Source organism: Lemur catta, chromosome 7 (genome assembly GCF_020740605.2).
Source record: "Lemur catta isolate mLemCat1 chromosome 7, mLemCat1.pri, whole genome shotgun sequence".
Lineage (NCBI taxonomy): Eukaryota > Metazoa > Chordata > Mammalia > Primates > Lemuridae > Lemur > Lemur catta.
This window is the reverse complement of record NC_059134.1, coordinates 41,726,770-41,746,016: the sequence shown is the minus strand read 5'-3', so window position 1 is coordinate 41,746,016 and position 19,247 is coordinate 41,726,770. Positions and strand designations below refer to the sequence as shown.

The 19,247-nt window shown below is 39.1% G+C and overlaps 1 protein-coding gene and 1 long non-coding RNA gene across 5 annotated transcripts in view; one reads left to right on the top strand and one right to left on the bottom strand.

Moving 5' to 3' along the window:
• The window catches only part of C7H11orf54 (chromosome 7 C11orf54 homolog), a 16,018-nt gene extending 9,973 nt beyond the window's left edge, over window positions 1–6,045 (top strand). For all 4 annotated transcript variants that reach the window (XM_045557135.1, XM_045557133.1, XM_045557134.1 and 1 more), the window contains 3 exons: window positions 1,781–1,930; window positions 4,549–4,665; window positions 5,858–6,045. In XM_045557135.1, coding sequence (XP_045413091.1) covers window positions 1,781–1,930; window positions 4,549–4,665; window positions 5,858–6,031 — 441 coding nt within the window. In that variant the 3' untranslated portion in view covers window positions 6,032–6,045. The remainder of the gene's footprint in view (window positions 1–1,780; window positions 1,931–4,548; window positions 4,666–5,857) is intronic.
• The window catches only part of LOC123642219, a 21,575-nt gene extending 2,328 nt beyond the window's left edge, over window positions 1–19,247 (bottom strand). The window contains exons 1-2 of the long non-coding RNA XR_006736393.1: window positions 19,206–19,247; window positions 15,583–15,660 (exon numbers count right to left, since the gene is read on the bottom strand). This is a non-coding gene — a long non-coding RNA (uncharacterized LOC123642219). The remainder of the gene's footprint in view (window positions 1–15,582; window positions 15,661–19,205) is intronic.

Here is a 19,247-nt window from a genome sequence, read left to right as displayed (position 1 = left end):
TAAAAAAAAAAATAAATAAAATGAAATGAAGGCATGGTGGCACACGCCTGTAGTCCCAGCTACTCAGGAGGCTAAGGCCGGGAGGATTGTTCAAGCTCAGGAGTTCCAGACCACACTGAGCTATGATCATGCCACTGCCCTCCAGCCTGGGCAACAGAGCGAGACATTGTCTCTAAAAAAAACCAATTATGAAAGATTCAGAGAGTACTGCAGGCAGAGCAAAAGTTGTCTTTAAAACTGAGGTTAAAGACGTAGTAAGGAATACTTTTTTCTGAGTAACTAAAAGGTAACAGAATATTAATTTGGGGAATGAATTAGTCACTTGTATCAGCGGTCCTCAATCTTTTTGGCACCAGGGACTGGTTTCATGGAAGACAAATTCTCCACGGACAGGGATTGGGAGGATAGTTTCAGTATGATTCAAGCTCATTACATTTATTGTGCAGTCAAACCTCTTTGCTAATGATAATCCGTATCTGCAACCACTCCCTCGGCTCCACCTCAGATCTTCAAGCATTAGATTCTTATGAGGAGCACATAATCTAGAGCCCTCACATGCACAGTTTATAGTAGTGTTCACACTCCTATAAGAATCTAATGCCGCTGCTGATCTGACAGGAGACAGAGCTTATGTGGTGATGCAAGTGATGGGGAGCAGCTGTAAATACAGATGAAGCTTTACTAACTCACCCTCCACTCACCTGCTGCTGTGCAACCGAGTTCCTAACAGTACCAGTGCTGGTCCATGTTCTGGGGGTTGGGGACCACAGACTTATATGAACCACACAGCTAAAATAAATAATGCTTTACTTATAGGTGCTAAATAAGTAAATTACTCATTTCTGACTGATTACACATTGTTCTAGGATAGAAATGGTGGTAGCAAAAACATATAGCAAGACTGGGCGTGGTGGCTCACACCAGTAATCCTAGCACTCTGAGAGGTGAGGCAGGAGGATTGCTTGAGGCCAGGAATTCGAGACCAGCCTGAGCAAGAGAAGGACCCCATCTCTACAAAAAATAGAAAAATTGGCTATGTGTGATGGCACATGCCTGTAGTCCCAGCTACTCTAGAGGCTGAGGCAGGAGCATCACTTCAGCCCAGGAGTTTGAGGTTGCTGTGAGCTATGACACCACTGCAGTCTAGCCCAGGCAACAGGGTGAGACTCTGTCTCCAAAAAAAACAGAAAGAAAGGAAAAAAGTATAGCAAGAAGCAGGGAAGAAAAATTAATGCTTTACTTCATAATTACTTCCTGTTAGTATGCAAAAAGATGATTTCAATGTTAGTATTTGTGAGGACTCTCCAATTTTATCAGCTACTTTGAGATATGAGATCGAGAAGTCAAAATACCTAATAAAGTGGAGATAACATAGTCTAGAATTGAAGAGAAATGAGAAAATGTAATCCTTTCCCTCTAACCCCCATTTATCGGAGGTTAATCCCTTTAAGCCAGGGAATTCTCAACCTTTTACCACCTTAACACATATCTTAAGAGAGTCTCTAAAGGTCAGTGTAGGACTTATTTATAATTCTTTCTCAGTTCATGAAAGCATGAATAACACTATTAGGGCAAATGATATATAACTGATATGTGTGTGTGTATATATTTGATCAAGACTCACAGAGGACTGAGACACAGAAACTTGGATCTGGGAGCTCTAAGCAAAGAAGAGAGTATTTGCTTGATGGCATTAAATTATATAATGTCTCACTTTGGTAGATATTTATATAAAATTTTGCAGCTTAGCCAATGGTATACATATTTATATCCTCTGTAGGTCATCGAGGTGAAAGCCAAAAGAAGAACTGGACAACTTAACTTTGTGACTTCTATGAGACAGACTCTGGAAAAACATTATGGAGATAAGCCTGTAGGGATGGGAGGCACTTTCATAATTCAGAAAGGAAAAGTGAAGTCTCACATTATGGTAAGGGCCTATGTGTATGTGCATGTGCTGAAGATCCTAGGATTTTTAAATATATGCTGGGAATTCTACCTTTAAAGATAAACAAATCCTTTCACTGTGATTATATTACTTTAAAATTTAAATGACAAACAATACTGGAAGTCATATTGTGAGATTAATGTCTAGCTAGAGTTCTTTTTTCATGTTAATATATTAGAACTTTCTTCTCAATGTGTTCATTTTTAAGATCAAGATAAATTCAAGTATAAGCCTTAAAAACTGCTTACTATTTCCATTGCCAAAATCCCAAACTGAATACGTAGTAGAATTTGCTATTAAGATGGTTGTGCTTTTGAGGAAAGAAAATTCATTATAAAGATTATAATCTTATGGGCTAAATATATGTTTATAAGACATTAAGGATGGAATACTATATTAAGCTAGACCCAGAGCATTCAAGACTTTATAATTCTTGGTAGATGAATGAATGAAAAAATGAATGAGGTATAAAAATGATTCTAACTTAGTTTTTTGTTTCATCAGTAAAGCCATCAGAAATCGCATTGCCTTAATGTTTTTCATCTTGATAATTTTAAATGGCAAGCCAGCTGATCCTGCATATAAAGAGACAGCATTTTTGAACCTACTTAATTGCTTTTCCAAATTATTAACAAGAGAATTATAGGCAAATCTAGTTGTAAATACAAACGACTATAGGATTGAATCATCATGTTGCAGAATTTTAGATCAAGAAGCTGTGCTTTATTTTTTTCTTAATCAAAATAAACCAGCTGTCTTCAAAAGTGCATAGAAGCACTCCTTTCCTCCTAATTCTTGGGCATTTATATTTCATTTAGGTGAAGCGTAAATCTGTCACCCTTAAAATTAATTCTTCAGCTATTTATAATGTCATCAGATGCATTAGTAACTTTTATGAGGAGCAAACAGGTGAATATTACCACAAATAATACTATATAAATTTATAGTTGCAAATGCATTTGAATTCAAGAAAGAATAAAAACCAAGGAAAGCTGAAGCAAAGCCTTTCTTCTACTCACTTTAGTTTTAATTGTGGTAAAACACACATAATCTAAAATTTACCATTTTAACAGTTTTTAAGTGTACAACTCTGGTATTATTTACACTGTTACTGTGAAACCATCACCACCATACATCTCCAGAACTTTTCTCATCTCCTAAAACTGAAACTCTGTACCCATTAAATAGTAACCCTCATTCCCCTCTTCTCTCTGACAGCCCCCATTCTACTTTCTATCTCTGTGAATTTGACTATTCTAGATACCTCATATAAGTGGAATGATACAGTATTTGTTCTTTTGTGACTGGCTTATTCCCCAGAGGATAATGCTGTCAAGGTTCATCCACGTTGTAGCATATATCAGAATTTCCTACCTGTTTAAGGCAGAATAATATTCCATTGTATGTATACACATTTTGTTTATGCGTTCATCCGTCAGTGGACACTTGGGTTGCTTCCACCTTTTGGCTATTGTGAATAATGCTGCTATGAACACAGGTGTGCAAATATCTCTTCAAGATCCTGCAGTTCTTTTGTGTATATACCCATAAATAGAATTGCCAGATCATATGATAATTTTATATTTAATTTTTTCAGGAATTGCCATACCATTTTCCACAGTGACTGTACCATTTTACATTCTCATCAGCAATGTATTTTCCCACATCTAGCCAACACTCATTATAAATTTTTTTTTGATGATAGCCATCCTATTGGTATGAAGTGATATCTCATTGTGGTTTCAATTTGCATTTCCATAATTATTAGTGATGTTGAGCATCTTTTCACATTCTTATTAACCATTTATATGTCCTCTTTGGAGAAATGTCTATTCAAATTCTTTGCTCATTTTTTAATTAAGGTGTTGTTGAGTTGCACGAGGTCTTTGTATTCTGGATATTAACCCCTTATCAGATATATGATTTGCAAATATTTCCTCCCATTCCATCAGTTGCTTTATCACTTTGTTGATACACATTTGTCATTTGGTGCACAAAAGTTCTAATTTTGATGTAGTCCAATTTATCTATTTTTCTTGTTGACTGTACCTTTCAAGAAATCATGGCCAAAATCCAATGTCATTAAATTTTTACCATGGGTATTATAAAAGTATTAGCTCTACATTTAAGTCTTTGATCCAATTTGAGTTAATTTTTGTATATGGTGTAAGGTGGAGGTTCCCGCTTCACTTTTGCATGCAAATACCCAGTTTTCCCAGCACCATTTGTTGAAAAGATTGTCTTTTCCCCATTGAATGGTGTTGACACCCTTGTCGAAAATCATTTGACCATATACGAGAGGGTTTATTTCTGGGCTCCCTATTCCACTGGTCTGATGTCTGTCTTTATACTAGTATTGCACTGTTTTGATTACTGTAGCTTGTAGTAAGTTTTGAAGTCAAGAAGTATCAGACATATAACATTCTTTTTTCAAAATTGTTTTGGCTATTCAAGGTCCAAAAATAGTAGAATGTATAAGAAGGCTTAAAATTTTTAACTTAATGAAATTATATATTTTTAAAAATTTTATTTCTCAATAATATTTAGTATGTTTACCTGTTTAGCAGTCTTTTTTTTTTTTTAACAATCTTCTATTGTAGCCTGCAGAATTTTCATCCTGCCCCTTGAACTCAGATGAAGACGTGAATAAATGGTTGCGTTTTTATGAGATGAAGGCTCCTTTGGTTTGTCTACCAGTTTTTGTCTCCAGAGACCCAGTAAGTCTATGTCTTTTATATTGTCCTGTACTACAATGATAATGCTTGATTTTTAGAATATTCTTTTAGAATTAGGTACTTTTTGTGTTGTATTTAATAGTTACTTAAGAACTAGGATAATCTCTAGAATTATTTTGAAAGGTAAGGGAGCAGCAGGTTGCTCACCACCCTATGAGTTAGGAAGAGCAGATTTTATATTTGGGAAAGTGAAGGCAAGGCACTTTAAATAATACCCCAAATCATTTTACTGAATAGTAGATGTAGCCAGGCATGGTGGCATTACCTAGCTATTTGAGAGGCTGAGGCAGAAGGATCACTTGAGCCCAGGAGTTTGAGACCAGCGTGGGCAAGCAACATAGCAAGACCCCGGTCTAAAAAAAAAAAAAAAAAAATTAGTAGAATCACAGCCATTCAATAAAATTCAGGTCCTCTATTACCTTATTTGGTGTTCATTATATTCTAATATTATACACTAGAAAAAATATTATAGACCAATTCAAAGAAAATATCTACTAAAATACTGATCATTATCTTTTTTTGATCCAGTGATTACATGTCTAGGATTTTATCCTTAAATATAGACATAATTATGTAAAATGATTAGTTAAAAAGTTATTCATGACAGTGTTGTTATAGTAGACCAGGGGAATTGGAAATAATGTAAATGTCAGTTGGGAAGAGTTATGTACATATGATAGATAACACCATGTTAGGTGTGAAAGAAGGAGGAAGCTCTTTTCTGATCCAATATACAAACAACTCCAAACATCATGTTAAGTTAAAAAAAAAAAAAAAACCCTCTGGCCAGGTACAGTGGCTCATCGCTATAATCCCAGCCCTTTGGAAGGCTAAGGCAGGAAGATCACTTGAGGCCATGACTTCAAAACCAGCCTAGGCAATATAGGGAGACCCCCGTCTCTACAAAAAATGTTTTAAAAATTAGCAGGGCCTGGTGGTGTGTGCCTGTAGTCCTAGCTGCTGCAGTAGGATTACTTGAGGCCAGGAGTTCAAGGTTATAGTGAGGTATGATCACACCACTGCACTCCAGCCTTTGCAACAGAGCAAGATGCTGTCTTTATTTTAAAAAAATAAAGCTCTATACAGAAAGAGCTACAATTTGAGTTACAATTTGAGTTAAAAAAAAAAAAAGTAAATATTTGAGTACTAACAAATTGTTTGTCTGTTGTCCTAGGGTTTTGATTTGCGACTGGAGCACACGCATTTTTTTAGTCATCACGGAGAAGGTGGACACTACCACTATGACACTACCCCAGATACAGTAGAATATCTTGGATACTTCTTACCTGCAGAGTTTCTCTATCGTATTGATCAACCAAAAGAGACCCATACAATTGGACGAGATTAAATCAGCTGATACTTGAAAAAGAATTAAGGTTAATTGATTAACTCACTAATTGATACTAATGTAAAATCTAATAGAAACAATCTCACTACTTAAGCCCCATTTTTTATTGGCTTTCGAAATTAAGGGAATATGTTAACATTGTATTCTATAGTATTTCATATATCTGTCTGAAAGAGATTATTGGGAACAAAGATACCTAACTGAGATGTTCTTTACTTTTTTCCTACATATATACATTTATTGAACCAACTTCATTGTTTTTTGTAATATTAGCAAAATCAGTCTTATGTTTATATTTTAAATGTAAACATGATCAGGAATCATGTAATTATTCCTATTTAGTAATAATAACATACATTTGTATGACATTATTAAATTTTTCAAATTAGTCTCACAACTTCTAAGTAGATATTTCTGAGTATTAGAAAAGTCAAGTGTTTAGAAATGTTCACTGAACTCCAGCCTGGGCAACAGAGTGAGATTCCATCTCTTAACAAAAGAAAGAAAGAAAGAAATGTTGATAGTTGTTGAATCCTTGTATTGGATTTTAAATATCCATTCTAGAAATCAGAGTATACTTTTTTCATGGAACAAGATGGCAAAGGGGTGGGGAGCCTTTTGCCGTTTTGGTGAAGTTAAACCATATTCAGAAGTTTGCAGTTCGCCTTTCACAGACATTAGCAACTTGTGGTGTTAGCCATGATTCCTCCGCTGTTTGGACTGCCGATTGGAAGCAGTTTGTACCTTGCTGGTTATTTGCAAGAAGAAAAGGGAAAAAAACAGCATCAAAATACAACATTGAAGTGAGCGTACTGCTAAACATGACCACTGTCCTCTGTGAAATATAAAATTATACTCTTACTGATTGTAATGGTTGAAATTTTCCTCAATGTTCTTCTATAATCATTAACAAGAAATCAACTCTCTAGTCTTACTAATGCCAACCTTACTAACATGCAAGATGCAGGAGCTCTTTGGTACTAAGCACTTAATCTTCAAGTAATATTTTTTGATGGTTTATTTTGGATGTTAGCTATGTCTTGTGAGCATAAATTCCTAAATATTTTTAAATAAGCATTATTTTGAAGCAAAAAATAAAAATTTTCATGATATGATATTGTTTCTTTTTAATATCTTACCTCCAGACAAAAATAATATTCTTTCATTTAACAAATAACGTATCGAATACGTGTCCTGTCCTCTGGGATGTAAACTCCATGAGGGTGAGGACAAGGGCTGTGATCAGCACTGTAGCACTGGTGCCTTTAACAGTACCTGGCCAGAGTAGGCACTTGGATGACTATGCCGGGCATTTCACTAGGTACTGGGGATCTATCTAGTAGGGGAAGACAATAAATAAAGACATAATATTTGGTGGTATTAAGTGTTATGAAGAGAAATAAAGTGAGGACGGACTGTAAAGAAGGATGCTGTTTTGTTGTGGCCATTCCACACTGAGACATGATATAGTCCCCACCCCAAATTTAATTCAGATATCAAGACTAATGAACTTGCACCCCAAGAGGGTATGAAAGGATTTGTTACTCACATCATGAAGCTTTCTGAGGAGAGCAGAGCAGCCCCTATGGTCCAAAAATGGCTTAAGAGCACAAGGGAAGGAGACTGGCTCGCAGTCTTTGCGGTGGTTAGGGGGAAGGGCCAGGGTGATGATTCCTGCATGTGGTTTGAATTTCCCAAGGTGTCAAAGAAAGCAGCACCCAGGCTGTCTTAGCTTGCCAAAATATGAGGCGGAAGGGGTTGGGGTAAGGCTTGAAAGCTGTCAGCAGTCAAACATCATAAATGGAATCATTCTTTGGATTACAGATTTCAGATCTGATTTCAGATGTGAGAATCGTCTTAAGTCCTACACCTCTTCCCCTGAATACAGATACAAATACTGCCTTTATTCTTCCTCAGTGTTCTCCAAAGTGGGGTGCATGAACAGCAAGTGCACAGGACATTCCAAGGAGTGAAGGAATATTAGAATATCTATTTACATATTTTATTTCATCCTTTTTAATTTCCAGTTTTGTGTACCTTTCTTAGGAGTTTCAGCTCAAATTATTTTTGCTGATAGGCACAATTCAAAAAGCTTGAGGTTAGAAACATTCACACTAATAGAGATAGGAAAAAAATCAAAATGCTTTTCCTGCTCTCACACACTAAATACAGCACAGAATGCTTGTGACAAGATGTATGTGGTTTTTTTTCCCACACACTGTGCAATTCTCCAGCAGACACCAGCTGGGTGTCCTACAGTTTAATTCAATTTCCTCGCTATTTACCTAGACATAGCATCAGATCCCACAGGCTAATGGCTCAGTCTCCCTCCCCCAAGACTGCAGCCAACTTCAGATGCCAATCATGAGCCCCAGGTTGGGACTTGTGCTTCTGACCAACCTGCTAATAAATTGCAGTTTCCATGCCCACCTTTTCAAGTTTAATTTGCTAGAGCAGATCACAGAATTCAGGCAAACACTTACATTTCTCAGTTTATTAATAAGAGATATAATAAAGGATAAGATGAACAGCCAGATGGAAGAGATGCATAGGGACAGCCATGTGGGAAGACGTGTGGCGCTTCCACACTCTCTGTGGGTACGCCACCCTCCAGGTACTGCCACATGTTCAAACCCTTTTCATTTGGGTTTTTACTGAGGCTTCCTTATTGTAGTCATGATTGATTAAATCATTGGCCACTGGTGATCACCTCAACTTTCAGCCCCTCTCCCCTCCCTGGAAAGTTCCAACTCTTTAATCACATGATTCCAACTCTTTAATCACATGGTTGGTTGCCCTGGCAGGCAGCCCCCAACCTGAAGCCATCCAAGAGCCCCAGCCATCAGTCATTTCATTAGCATAGAAAAAGACACTTGTCACTCTGGAGATTCTCAGGGTTTTTAGGAGCTGTGTGCCAGCAAACAGGGACTAAGACTATCTTATAAATCACAATGTCACACCATCTTTCCAAACCTAAGGTAAGAACACAATCTAACAGGGCAACTTATGTGACTAAAGTAATGAAATATTAAAAACAGAATTTTCCAAAGAAAAATCTGGTGTATTCATTGGCCAAATTTATGGTTACTGTTCCTGGAACTCCTACCTTTAGCCTCATTTCTCTGATACATTCTGTTTTTCTGAAGTGTATTAACTATAGCAAAGATTAACTTCTTTAAATTTAGACCAATACTTGATATTATTTGCATTAGCAACCTAGTATTTGCCACTACAGTAGATACCTAAAAGCGGACTCCCATTTGCTTTTGGTTTTAAAACCCCAGCTTCCTTTTAGATTATCTGTGAAGCCTCTGTGTGGCCTATTCTTTCATTCAATAGCAATATACTGGAACATACTGTACCAGGCACTGTGGTACATACTGTGCTGGTACTAGTATATACTAACATGTATTGTACTGGTACGTATCATGCCAGGTACTGGGAAGACAACATGAATAAGACATGGTCCCTGCCCCAGAGGAGCTTGGTCTAGTGGGGACACTAAAATGTGCAGGAGTGGAGCCCAAACTTCCCTTCCACTCTCTGAAGGTTCATTGAAAATGAACTGACAAAAGGCAAGCTAATAGGGAAAAAAGTACACAAACTTCATTTAATGTGCATAAACATGGGGAATCGAGGGAGAATGATTACCTAATAATCCAATGAAATCCAGATGCTTATATACCCTTCTTCATAGGGGAAGAGAAATGGGGGGTATAGGAGTAAATGATTTTTAGGGGTAATGAATAGCCAAAAGAACCACGGCCTGGGACAAAGTTCCTCTGACCTCTGGGGGAGGTGGTGGGAAGATGAGGGGCAGAACTTCACTGTGAGCAAAGGTTGTTTTATTACGCAGATAAAGTCCCCCAGGTAATCTCCTGGAGCAGCCCTGAGAAGAACAGAGGAAAAGCCTCTCTGGGCATGGTGAAGATGCTCAGCCTCTTCTCTCCTTGATGGCTAACCTTTCCTGGTCATCTGATGAGATTCCTAGGGAAGGGAATTGCATTTCTTTTGGAAAGAAGCTTCCCTAGTCAGATAAAAAAAATTCCAGAGTACCTCCCTGTGCTTCAGAAAAAAATAGTATCAGAAAGACAGCAAGGCAGGGAAGGTCAGAGAGAGACCTTAGTCTTGAGGCTTATTTCGGAGGCCTTTTAATCTCCTTTAATTTAAAGCACTCAGCATGCTGAAATGCCATATTTGGAGTATCATTTTCTGAACCACAACTCATATGAGCAAATAATTGAAATAAAATAGGATAAATCCTACCAATATTGCCCTGTAAGGCACTGTACACTGTTAAATTAGGTTTACCCTAAATCTGCCTCCTTACATATTTTACATTGGGCCTAAAGGTTTCTCCCTACCTAGTGAAATGCAATCCAACTGGATGCGTAAACAGAATGGAACCTACTCCTACAAGTGGCCAAGGTGGATCACTTGAGCTCAAGAGTTCGAGACCAGCCTGAACAAGAGCGAGACCCCCATCTCTACTAAAAAAAAAAAAAAAAAAGAAAAGAAAAAAATTTAGCCAATAGACTAAGACCAGAAAAGAAAAATCTCTAATAATCTCCATCAGAAACATGAAAGGAGAAATTACAACTGATGCCACAGAGATATAAGATATCATCTATGAATTCTACAAAAACCTATACATACACAAATTGGAAAATGTGGAGGAAATGGACAAATTTTTAGAAACACACAACCTCCCTAGGCTCAACCAGGAAGAAACAGAATTCCTGAACAGACCAATATCAAGCACTGAAATCGAAACAGCAATAAAAAACCTCCCCAAAAAGAAAAGCCCAGGACAAGATAATTTCACACCCGAATTTTACCACACCTACAAAGAACTGGTGCTTACCCTACAAAAGTTATTCTACAACATCGAGAAATACGGAATCCTCCCCAACACATTTTATGAAGCCAACATAACTCTAACACCAAAACCAAGAAAGGACGCAACAAAAATAGAAAACTACAAACCAATATCCCTCATGAATATACATGCAAAAATTCTCAATAAAATCCTAGCAAATCGAACCCAGGTGCTTATCATGAAAATAATCCATCATGACCAAATGGGCTTCATCCCAGAGATGCAGGGATGATTCAATATATGCAAATCTATAAATGTAATACACCACATAAATAGAAGCAAAAATAAAGACCATATGATCCTCTCAATAGATGCAAAAAAAGTATTTGACAAAATTCAACACCTTTTTATGATAAGAATGCTTAACAAAATAGGCATAGACAGGGCCTACCTAAAAATGATACAAGCCATATGACAAACCCACAGCCAACATCATACTGAATGGGGAAAAATTGAAAGCATTCCCACTTAGAACTAGAACCAGACAAAGTTGCCCACTGTCCCCACTGCTATTCAACATAGTGCTGGAAGTCCTTGTGAGAGCAATCAGGCAAGAGAGCAGAATCAAGGATGTCCAAATGGGGACGGAAGAGATCAAACTCTCACTCTTTGTGGATGATATGATATTATATCTAGAAAACCCCAAGGATTCAACCAAGAGACTCCTGGAACTGATAAATGAATTCAGTAGAGTCTCAGGATACAAAATCAATACACACAAATCAGAGGCATTCATGTATGCCAATAACAGTCAAACTGAGAACCAAATCAAAGACTCAATACCCTTCACAATAGCAACAAAGAAAATAAAGTACCTAGGAATACATTTAAGAAGGTAAAAGACCTCTACAGGGAGAACTATGAAACACTGAGGAAGGAAATCACAGAGCAGGTAAACAAGTGGAAAATCATACCATGCTTGTGGATCGGAAGAATCAACATTGTTAAAATGTCTGTACTACCCAAAGTGATCTACAGATTCAATGCAATCCCTATTAAATTACCATTTTACACAGATATAGAAAAAATAATTCTATGCTTTGTATGGAACCAGAGAAGACCCTGTTTAGCAAAGCAATTTTAAGCAATAAGAACAAAATGGGAGGTATTAATTTATCAGACTTCAAACTATACTACAAGGCTGTAGTTATTAAAACTGCATGGTATTGGCACAAGTGCAGGGACACAGACCAGTGGAATAGAACAGAAAATCCAGATATAAAACTATCCTCATATAGCCATCTAATCTTTGACAAAGCAGACAAAAACATACTCTGGGGAAAAGAATCCTTATTCCATAAACGGTGCTGGGAAAACTGGATAGTCACATGTAGAAGACTGAAACAGGACCCACAGCTTTCACCTCTCACAAAAATCAAACCACGGTGGATAACAGACTTAAACCTTAGGTGTGAAACTATTAGAATTCTAGAAGAAAATGTGGGAAAGACTCTTATAGACATTGGCCTAGGCAAAGAATTTATGAAGAAGACCCCAAAAGCAATCACAGCAACAACAAAAATAAATGGGACCTGATTAAATTAAAAAGCTTCTGCACAGCCAAAGAAACAGTCACGAGAGCAAACAGACAACCTACAGAATGGGAAAAAATTTTCACATGCTACACATCAGATAAAGGACTGATAACTAGAATTTATTTAGAACTTAGGAAAATCAGCCAGAAAAAAAATCAAACAATCCTATCAAAAAGTGGGCAAAGGACATGAATAGAAATTTTTCAAAAGAAGATAGAAGAATGGCCAACAAACACATGAAAAAATACTCAACATCTCTAATCATCAGGGAAATGCAAATCAAAACCACAATGAGATATCACTTAACTCCTGTGAGAATGGCCTTTATCAAAAAGTCCCAAAACAATAAATGTTGGCGTGGATGTGGAGAGACAGGAACACTCATACACTGCGGGTGGGACTGCAAAGTAGTGCAACCCCTGTGGAAAGCAATATGGAGATACCTTAAAAGATACAAGTACACCTACCATTCGATCCAGCAATCCCATTACTGGGCATCTACCCAAAAGAACAAAAGACATTCTATAAAAAAGACATCTGCACTAGAATGTTTATAGCAGCACAATGCACAATCACAAAGATGTAGAAACAACCCAAATGCCCATCAATACATGAGTGGATTAGTAAAATGTGGTGTATGTATACCATGGAGTGTTACTCAGCTATAAGAAATAACGGTGATATAGAATCTCTTATGTTCTCCTGGATAGAGTTGGAACCCATTCTACTAAGTGAGGTATCCCAAGAATGGAAAAATAAGCACCACATGTACTCACCAGCAAATTGGTTTCCATGATCGTCACTGAAGTGCACATTTGGGAATAACACCAATTGGGTGTTGGGCAGATATGTGGGGGGGGGGGACGGGATGGATGTATACCTACATAATGAGTGTGATGCGCACCATCTGGGGAATGGACACGCTTGAAGCTCTGACTTGGGCGGGGGGGGGGGGGGTGAAGGGCATGGGCAATATACATAACCTAAACTTTTGTGCCCCCATAATATGCCGGAAAAAAAAAAAATTAGCCGAGCAACTAAAAATAGAAAAACTTAGCTGGGCATGGTAGTGCACACCTGTAGTCCCAGCTCCTTGGGAGGTTGAGGCAGGAGGATCGCTTGAGCCCAGGAGTTGGAGGTTGCTGTGAGCTAGACTGACACCATGGCACTCTAGCCTGGGCAACAGAGACAGGGTCTTGCTGAGGCTGGTCTCGGCCTCCCTGAGTGCTAGGATTACAGGTATGAGCCACCACGCCAGGCCTAGTAATCAGCTGTTTTAAAGTCCTTGCCTCCCATCCCTAACGAATATGTTCCTATTATTTGTTTTGGCTTTGGATTACTAGTCACTGTTTCCTACTTCTTTGCATATCTATTATTATCATTATTTATTATATGCTGGGTATTACGTGTTCTGGATATCTTTCACCAGTGAGGGATTCTATCTTTCTTTTTTCTTTTTTTTTTCAGACAGAGTCTCACTCTGTCACCCTGGGTAAAGTCTAGTGGCATCATCAGCCTCCCGAATAGCTGGGACTACAGGTGAGAGCCACCACACCCAGCTAATTATTCTATTTTTAGTAGAGACAGAGGTCTCACTTTTGCTCAGGCTAGTCTCGAACTCCTGAGCTCAAGCAATCCTCCTGCCTCAGCCTCCCAGAGTGCTAGGATTATAGGCATGAGCCACTGTGCCCAACGAATTGAGAGACTGATTCTAGTATATAGTTGGAGATGGAGCTGGGTTGGGTTGGGTTGCATTTTAAACAAGATTCAGTCCACCTCTGCTGTGCACCTGCCTGTCACTCCATGATTCCGTCCTTGGGTTGTGATTTAGAGCCTGGCAGATCTGTGGAGGGTTCAGTTCTGCCCTTTGGAAGATTTGAGCTTAGCCCCATCAAGCTTCAAACTCTGACAAATATCTTAGAGGGAACACTCCCCTCTAAGCAGTTCTTATCTCATATGTATCAGAGTCTGCAGAAGATTTCACTGTTTTTATGTGTAGATCTTTAGTCTATTTGGAATTTATTTTTCGTAATGGTAGCAGATAGGGGAATATAATTGAATTATTCTCTGCATGTGATGGATTGTTGGCCCTGCTTCTCTCTTTATCTACAACTCTGCCATTTAACTGCGCAACTAAAAAGTTTGAGTGTATCTCCTCCCAACCCTTGACTTTTGGGTTTGGCTATGGGACTTGTGGATGGTGGAGACTTAACGCAGACAAGGCTTACCTCTTGTACCTTTTCCATCAATCACTGTAAAAGAAAATAAAATTTCAGGACCCTCTAAATTTATTAAGCTAGTGGGAAAATTAAGCCCTGGAGACTGAGTCACATAGCATGTTTGCAGTTTGCTTTCTTAGATTATAGCTTAACTCACTTCTTCATTGTTTTTGTTCTGTAAATGACTAGCAGAGACCAGAGATCAGACGTCCCCACTTCCAATCACTGATCTTTGTTATTGTCCTGTATATAACTCAGACCAGATGGTGCCCAAGACCCCATGACAGTTGCATCTTCAGTATGGAAAATTAAATATACCTTTACTGAAAGAAAAAGGTCATCTCAACTAATCAGATGGATTGTTGTAGCTAGGCAGTAAGCCTTACATAGAAAGATGCTGAAATTCTGTTAAACATCCCTAAGCTTTGTCTATACAAGTGATCTCAAATTTCTAGGCTTTGTAACATTGACTTCCATTTTTTGGAATCTGTGCTTCCTGGTCAGACTGGCCTCAGACTTTACACTTGAATAAACTCTCTTTAAACTACATTTCTTGATAATTTTAGGTTGACATTTTGGCAACCTTGAAGGTGCCTGAATTGAGCCTCCAGGTATCCTCCACTTCACTGACAATCAAGGCCTGGGTACTAGCACAAAAGGCTTTTCGTACACCCAGCCTCACTGGATTTGATAGGGGTCTCTTTTGAGACTGCTCGTGGGCTTCAAATCTCCCTAGCTTTAGTGTGAGATGCAAGACTTTATTTATTAAGTGACCCAATTTCACACTTGATGGAGCTGGAATCGAAATTCTGCTTTTAAGGCAGGAGTTTTGTTTTTGTTCTCTAGAGATTCTGCTACCCAAGAATTTGTGATTTTCACTTTTCTCTGAGGTTAAGGGTTGTTTGTAGAACTACTCACCAGAATTTATACACAGCCTCTTCTCTCAGAGTTTTGGTCAGGGAAGGAAATAGTCTCTCTCTCTGAAGACTTTTATACCTTAAGCAAAATTTGTAATTTTTATTAAAAATCTGGCCAAACTCTGAAGCTTGGTTCATTTGGCATATCTAAAGTCCCTTTTTGGGTGATCAAAATCAATGAAAAGCTTTCTATGAGGATGAAGATAACTCCCCAAAATAAGGGACACTGTTCCCCTGGGCAAAAGTCACCTTAGGCAACTAAGGTCTTTTAGGAGTGTTTGAGCTCATCACTTGTGATATGAAACAGTCCCACAAGGAATCCTCAAAGAACCTACAGGGAATCTCGCTTAACTCAGTGGGCACACATAAAGAGTTGATCTGCTAGTGCCTAAGCACTCAGACTTTCTGGGTTTCACCAAGACATGTTAAGAGGGGAGAAGTGACTCGTGGGTGATACCTAGAAGAGTAATCTCCATTAAGCAGCACACCAGATCCAAAACATCTTTCCCTTTCAGGATTTGGTCACTTAAAAAAAAGAACCCAAACTATGAGCAATCGTTTATTTAAGGCTGAGTTGTCCTTCTTGAGGAGACATCCACCTTTAGAGACTCCAGCTGGATTCATATACAATATTTATGGAGCTACCTCCTGTCAATATCTAGAAAAATGATCTTACTTAACCAGTAAAGACCCCCAAACTACAATGGCAAAAATGGGGTACCTTTGAAATGCCTAATTTATTTACATGACAGTTAGAAAAAGCCAGCTCTAAAGTTAAACAAAATAATTGGGAGAGTTACTTCAGTGGTACTTAGAAGTGTCCAAAAGAGGCTCTGACAAAGTTCTTTCCCTACAGATAAAAAAACAAAAGGCTCTCTAAAACCATTTCTGAATTAAAGAAAACTGCCGAAGCTGCCTCTCCTCCTCTTTTCCCGTATCTTCATATCTGAACTGCCTTGCCCAGACTTGCCTTCTTTTCCTCCTCTTCCCACTCCTCCTGTTTCAGGTCCATTTTGTGAACAGCCAGTATCTTGTAGAAAAACCTGCCTTAGTTTATCCACTGTGGTTAAAAGTAGAACTTAAAAGCACAATTAATGAATTTCTTGGTCCCTACTAGGACCCTATTAGTTTTGCCAGATAATCTGAACTAAATATTCAAACTTATGACCCTGGTTTTTCTGATTTGTATCAGCTACTTCACATATAAGTATCAGAAAATAAAGTTAAAGATTGGATAGCTAAGGCAAACTGGAGGAACCCCATAAAGGACTTTCATAAGTTTTCAGATTGAAAAGGTTACAAAGGCTATGCTCTAAGCCATTACTTTAGGCTTCCAAAGAGTGGTCAACTGGAATAAAATACAACAATGTCAAAATCCAGATGAGTCAGTAATGCATATTTTCAGAGACTTTAAAAAAATATTTTAACAATATTCAGCATTATCTGAAGAAAATTATACTAATCATCAAAATGATACTCTCCTCAATTCTGATTTCTTAACAGGTTAGGTGAAGAATTGGCACAAATAGTAAAATATCGATGCCCTTGGGCTACTTCTTAAATTCATAATTTGGTTAATCTTGTTGATCAGTTATCTACTGTATTTTAACTAAAGAAGACAGAGAGAAGCCAAACAAAAGAATAAGGCTGACCAGCAGGGTGGCTCACACCTATAATCCCAGCATTTTTTTTTTTTGAGACAGAGTCTCATTCTGTTGCCCAGGCTAGAGTGAGTGCCCTGGCGTTAGCCTAGCTCACAGCAACCTCAAACTCCTGGGCTTAAGCGATCCTACTGCCTCAGCCTCCCGAGCAGCTGGGACTACAGGCATGTGCCACCATGCCCAGCTAATTTTTTCTATAGATATTTTTAGTTGGTCAGATAATTTCTTTCTATTTTTAGTAGAGACGGGGTCTCAGTCTTGCTCAGGCTGGCCTCGAACTCCTGACCTCGAGCGATCCACCCGCCTCGGCCTCCCAGAGTGCTAGGATTACAGGCGTGAGCCACCGCGCCCGGCCAATCCCAGCATTTTTTGGAAGCCAAGGTAGGAGGATCATTTGAGATCAGGAGTTCAAGATCAGCCTGGGCAACATTGGGAGACCCTGTCTCTACAAAAAAATTTAAAAATTAGCCAGTCGTAGTGGCCTGCATCTGCACTCCTAGCTACTTGGGAGGTCTAGCTACTCGGGAGGTTGAGGCAGGAGGATCACTTGAACCCAGGAGCTCAAGGCTACGCTCCATGATTGTGCCTGTGAATAACCACTGTACTCAGCCTGAGCAACACAGCAAGACCTAATCTTCAATAGAAATAATGACAAAAATAAATATCATTTAAGTCACTCAGGCATGAAATACATATTTATTAAGCACGTATCAAAGTCTATTATGCTTGCTGAAGATATTCACTGTATTTCCTAGCCAGTCATTGGGCTAGAGTGCAATGGCGTTCTTTTTCAGCTTTCTTTCCTCCACCCCTTATCTACTTACTTACATTCATTCATTCATTTATTTATTTGACAGACTCCAGTCAGTGGCATCATCATAGCTCATTGCAACTTCAAGCTCCTGAGGCTCAAGCGATTCTCCTACCTCAGCTTCAGCCTCCTGAGCCGCTAGGACTACAGACACATGCCACCACTCCTGGCTAATTTTTCTATTATTTGCAGAGAAGGGATCTTGCTCTTGCTCAGGCTGGTCTCAAACCCCTGGCCTCAGGCGATCCTCCCACCTCGGCCTCCCAGAATGCTAAGATTTTACAGGCGTGAGCCACTGCTCTACGGCCCTCCACCACTTTTAATGAGTAAAAGTTTTACTTTTTGCAGGGAACAGGCCCGGCGCGGTGGCTCACTCTACAATACTAGCACTCTGGGAGGCCAAGGCGGAAGGATCGCTTTAGGTCAGGGTTAGGTTTGTTCCAGGTGGGAACCGAAAAGTATGTATAGGGCAGAATGTGGTTAATGCAAAACTCGGGCTTGTAGAACAATGGCTGCAGGTGTCTGGAGTCCCGGGACTTTGTAAATCTAACAAACAGCTGCAGACAGCATTCCTTCCACCGCCCTTCCTGATAGAGACGAAGTTTATCCCTCCCTATATCTCCTGATAAGGACGCCAGAGTTGAAAGATGGATGTGACTGGGGCAGGGGTCTCAGGAGTTGGTTGTTTGCAAAAGAATAAATTACAAAAGACCGCTCTGGCCCACTTACTTACTCCACCCGAAAAAATCCTCTATAAAACCCTTTTCCCTTGTGGATGCTTTTTGCCTCCACCCATCTGCACCCAGCTGCTCAAAATAAACATCATTTGCTACACATGAGGCTAGGTGTCTCTCTCTCTCTGTCTCTGTCTGTCTCTCTCTCTCTCTCTCTCTCTCTCTCTCTCTCTCTCGGCTCCGGACCTAACAGTCAGGAGTTCGAGACCAGCCTGAGCAAGAGCAAGATCCGTCTCTACTAAAAATACAAAAATTAGCCCGGCCGAACTGTTTGAGCCCAGGAGTTTGAGCTTGCTGTGAGTTAGGCTGACTCCACGGCACTCTAGCCCAGGCGACACAGCGAGATGTAGCAAAAACAAACAAATAAAACAAAACCGCAGAGAACAGCTTCTCCAGGATCTTGGCCCCGGGATCCTACCTTTCCTCCAGCTGCCGGCCTCGCCGCCTACAGATCCAGACG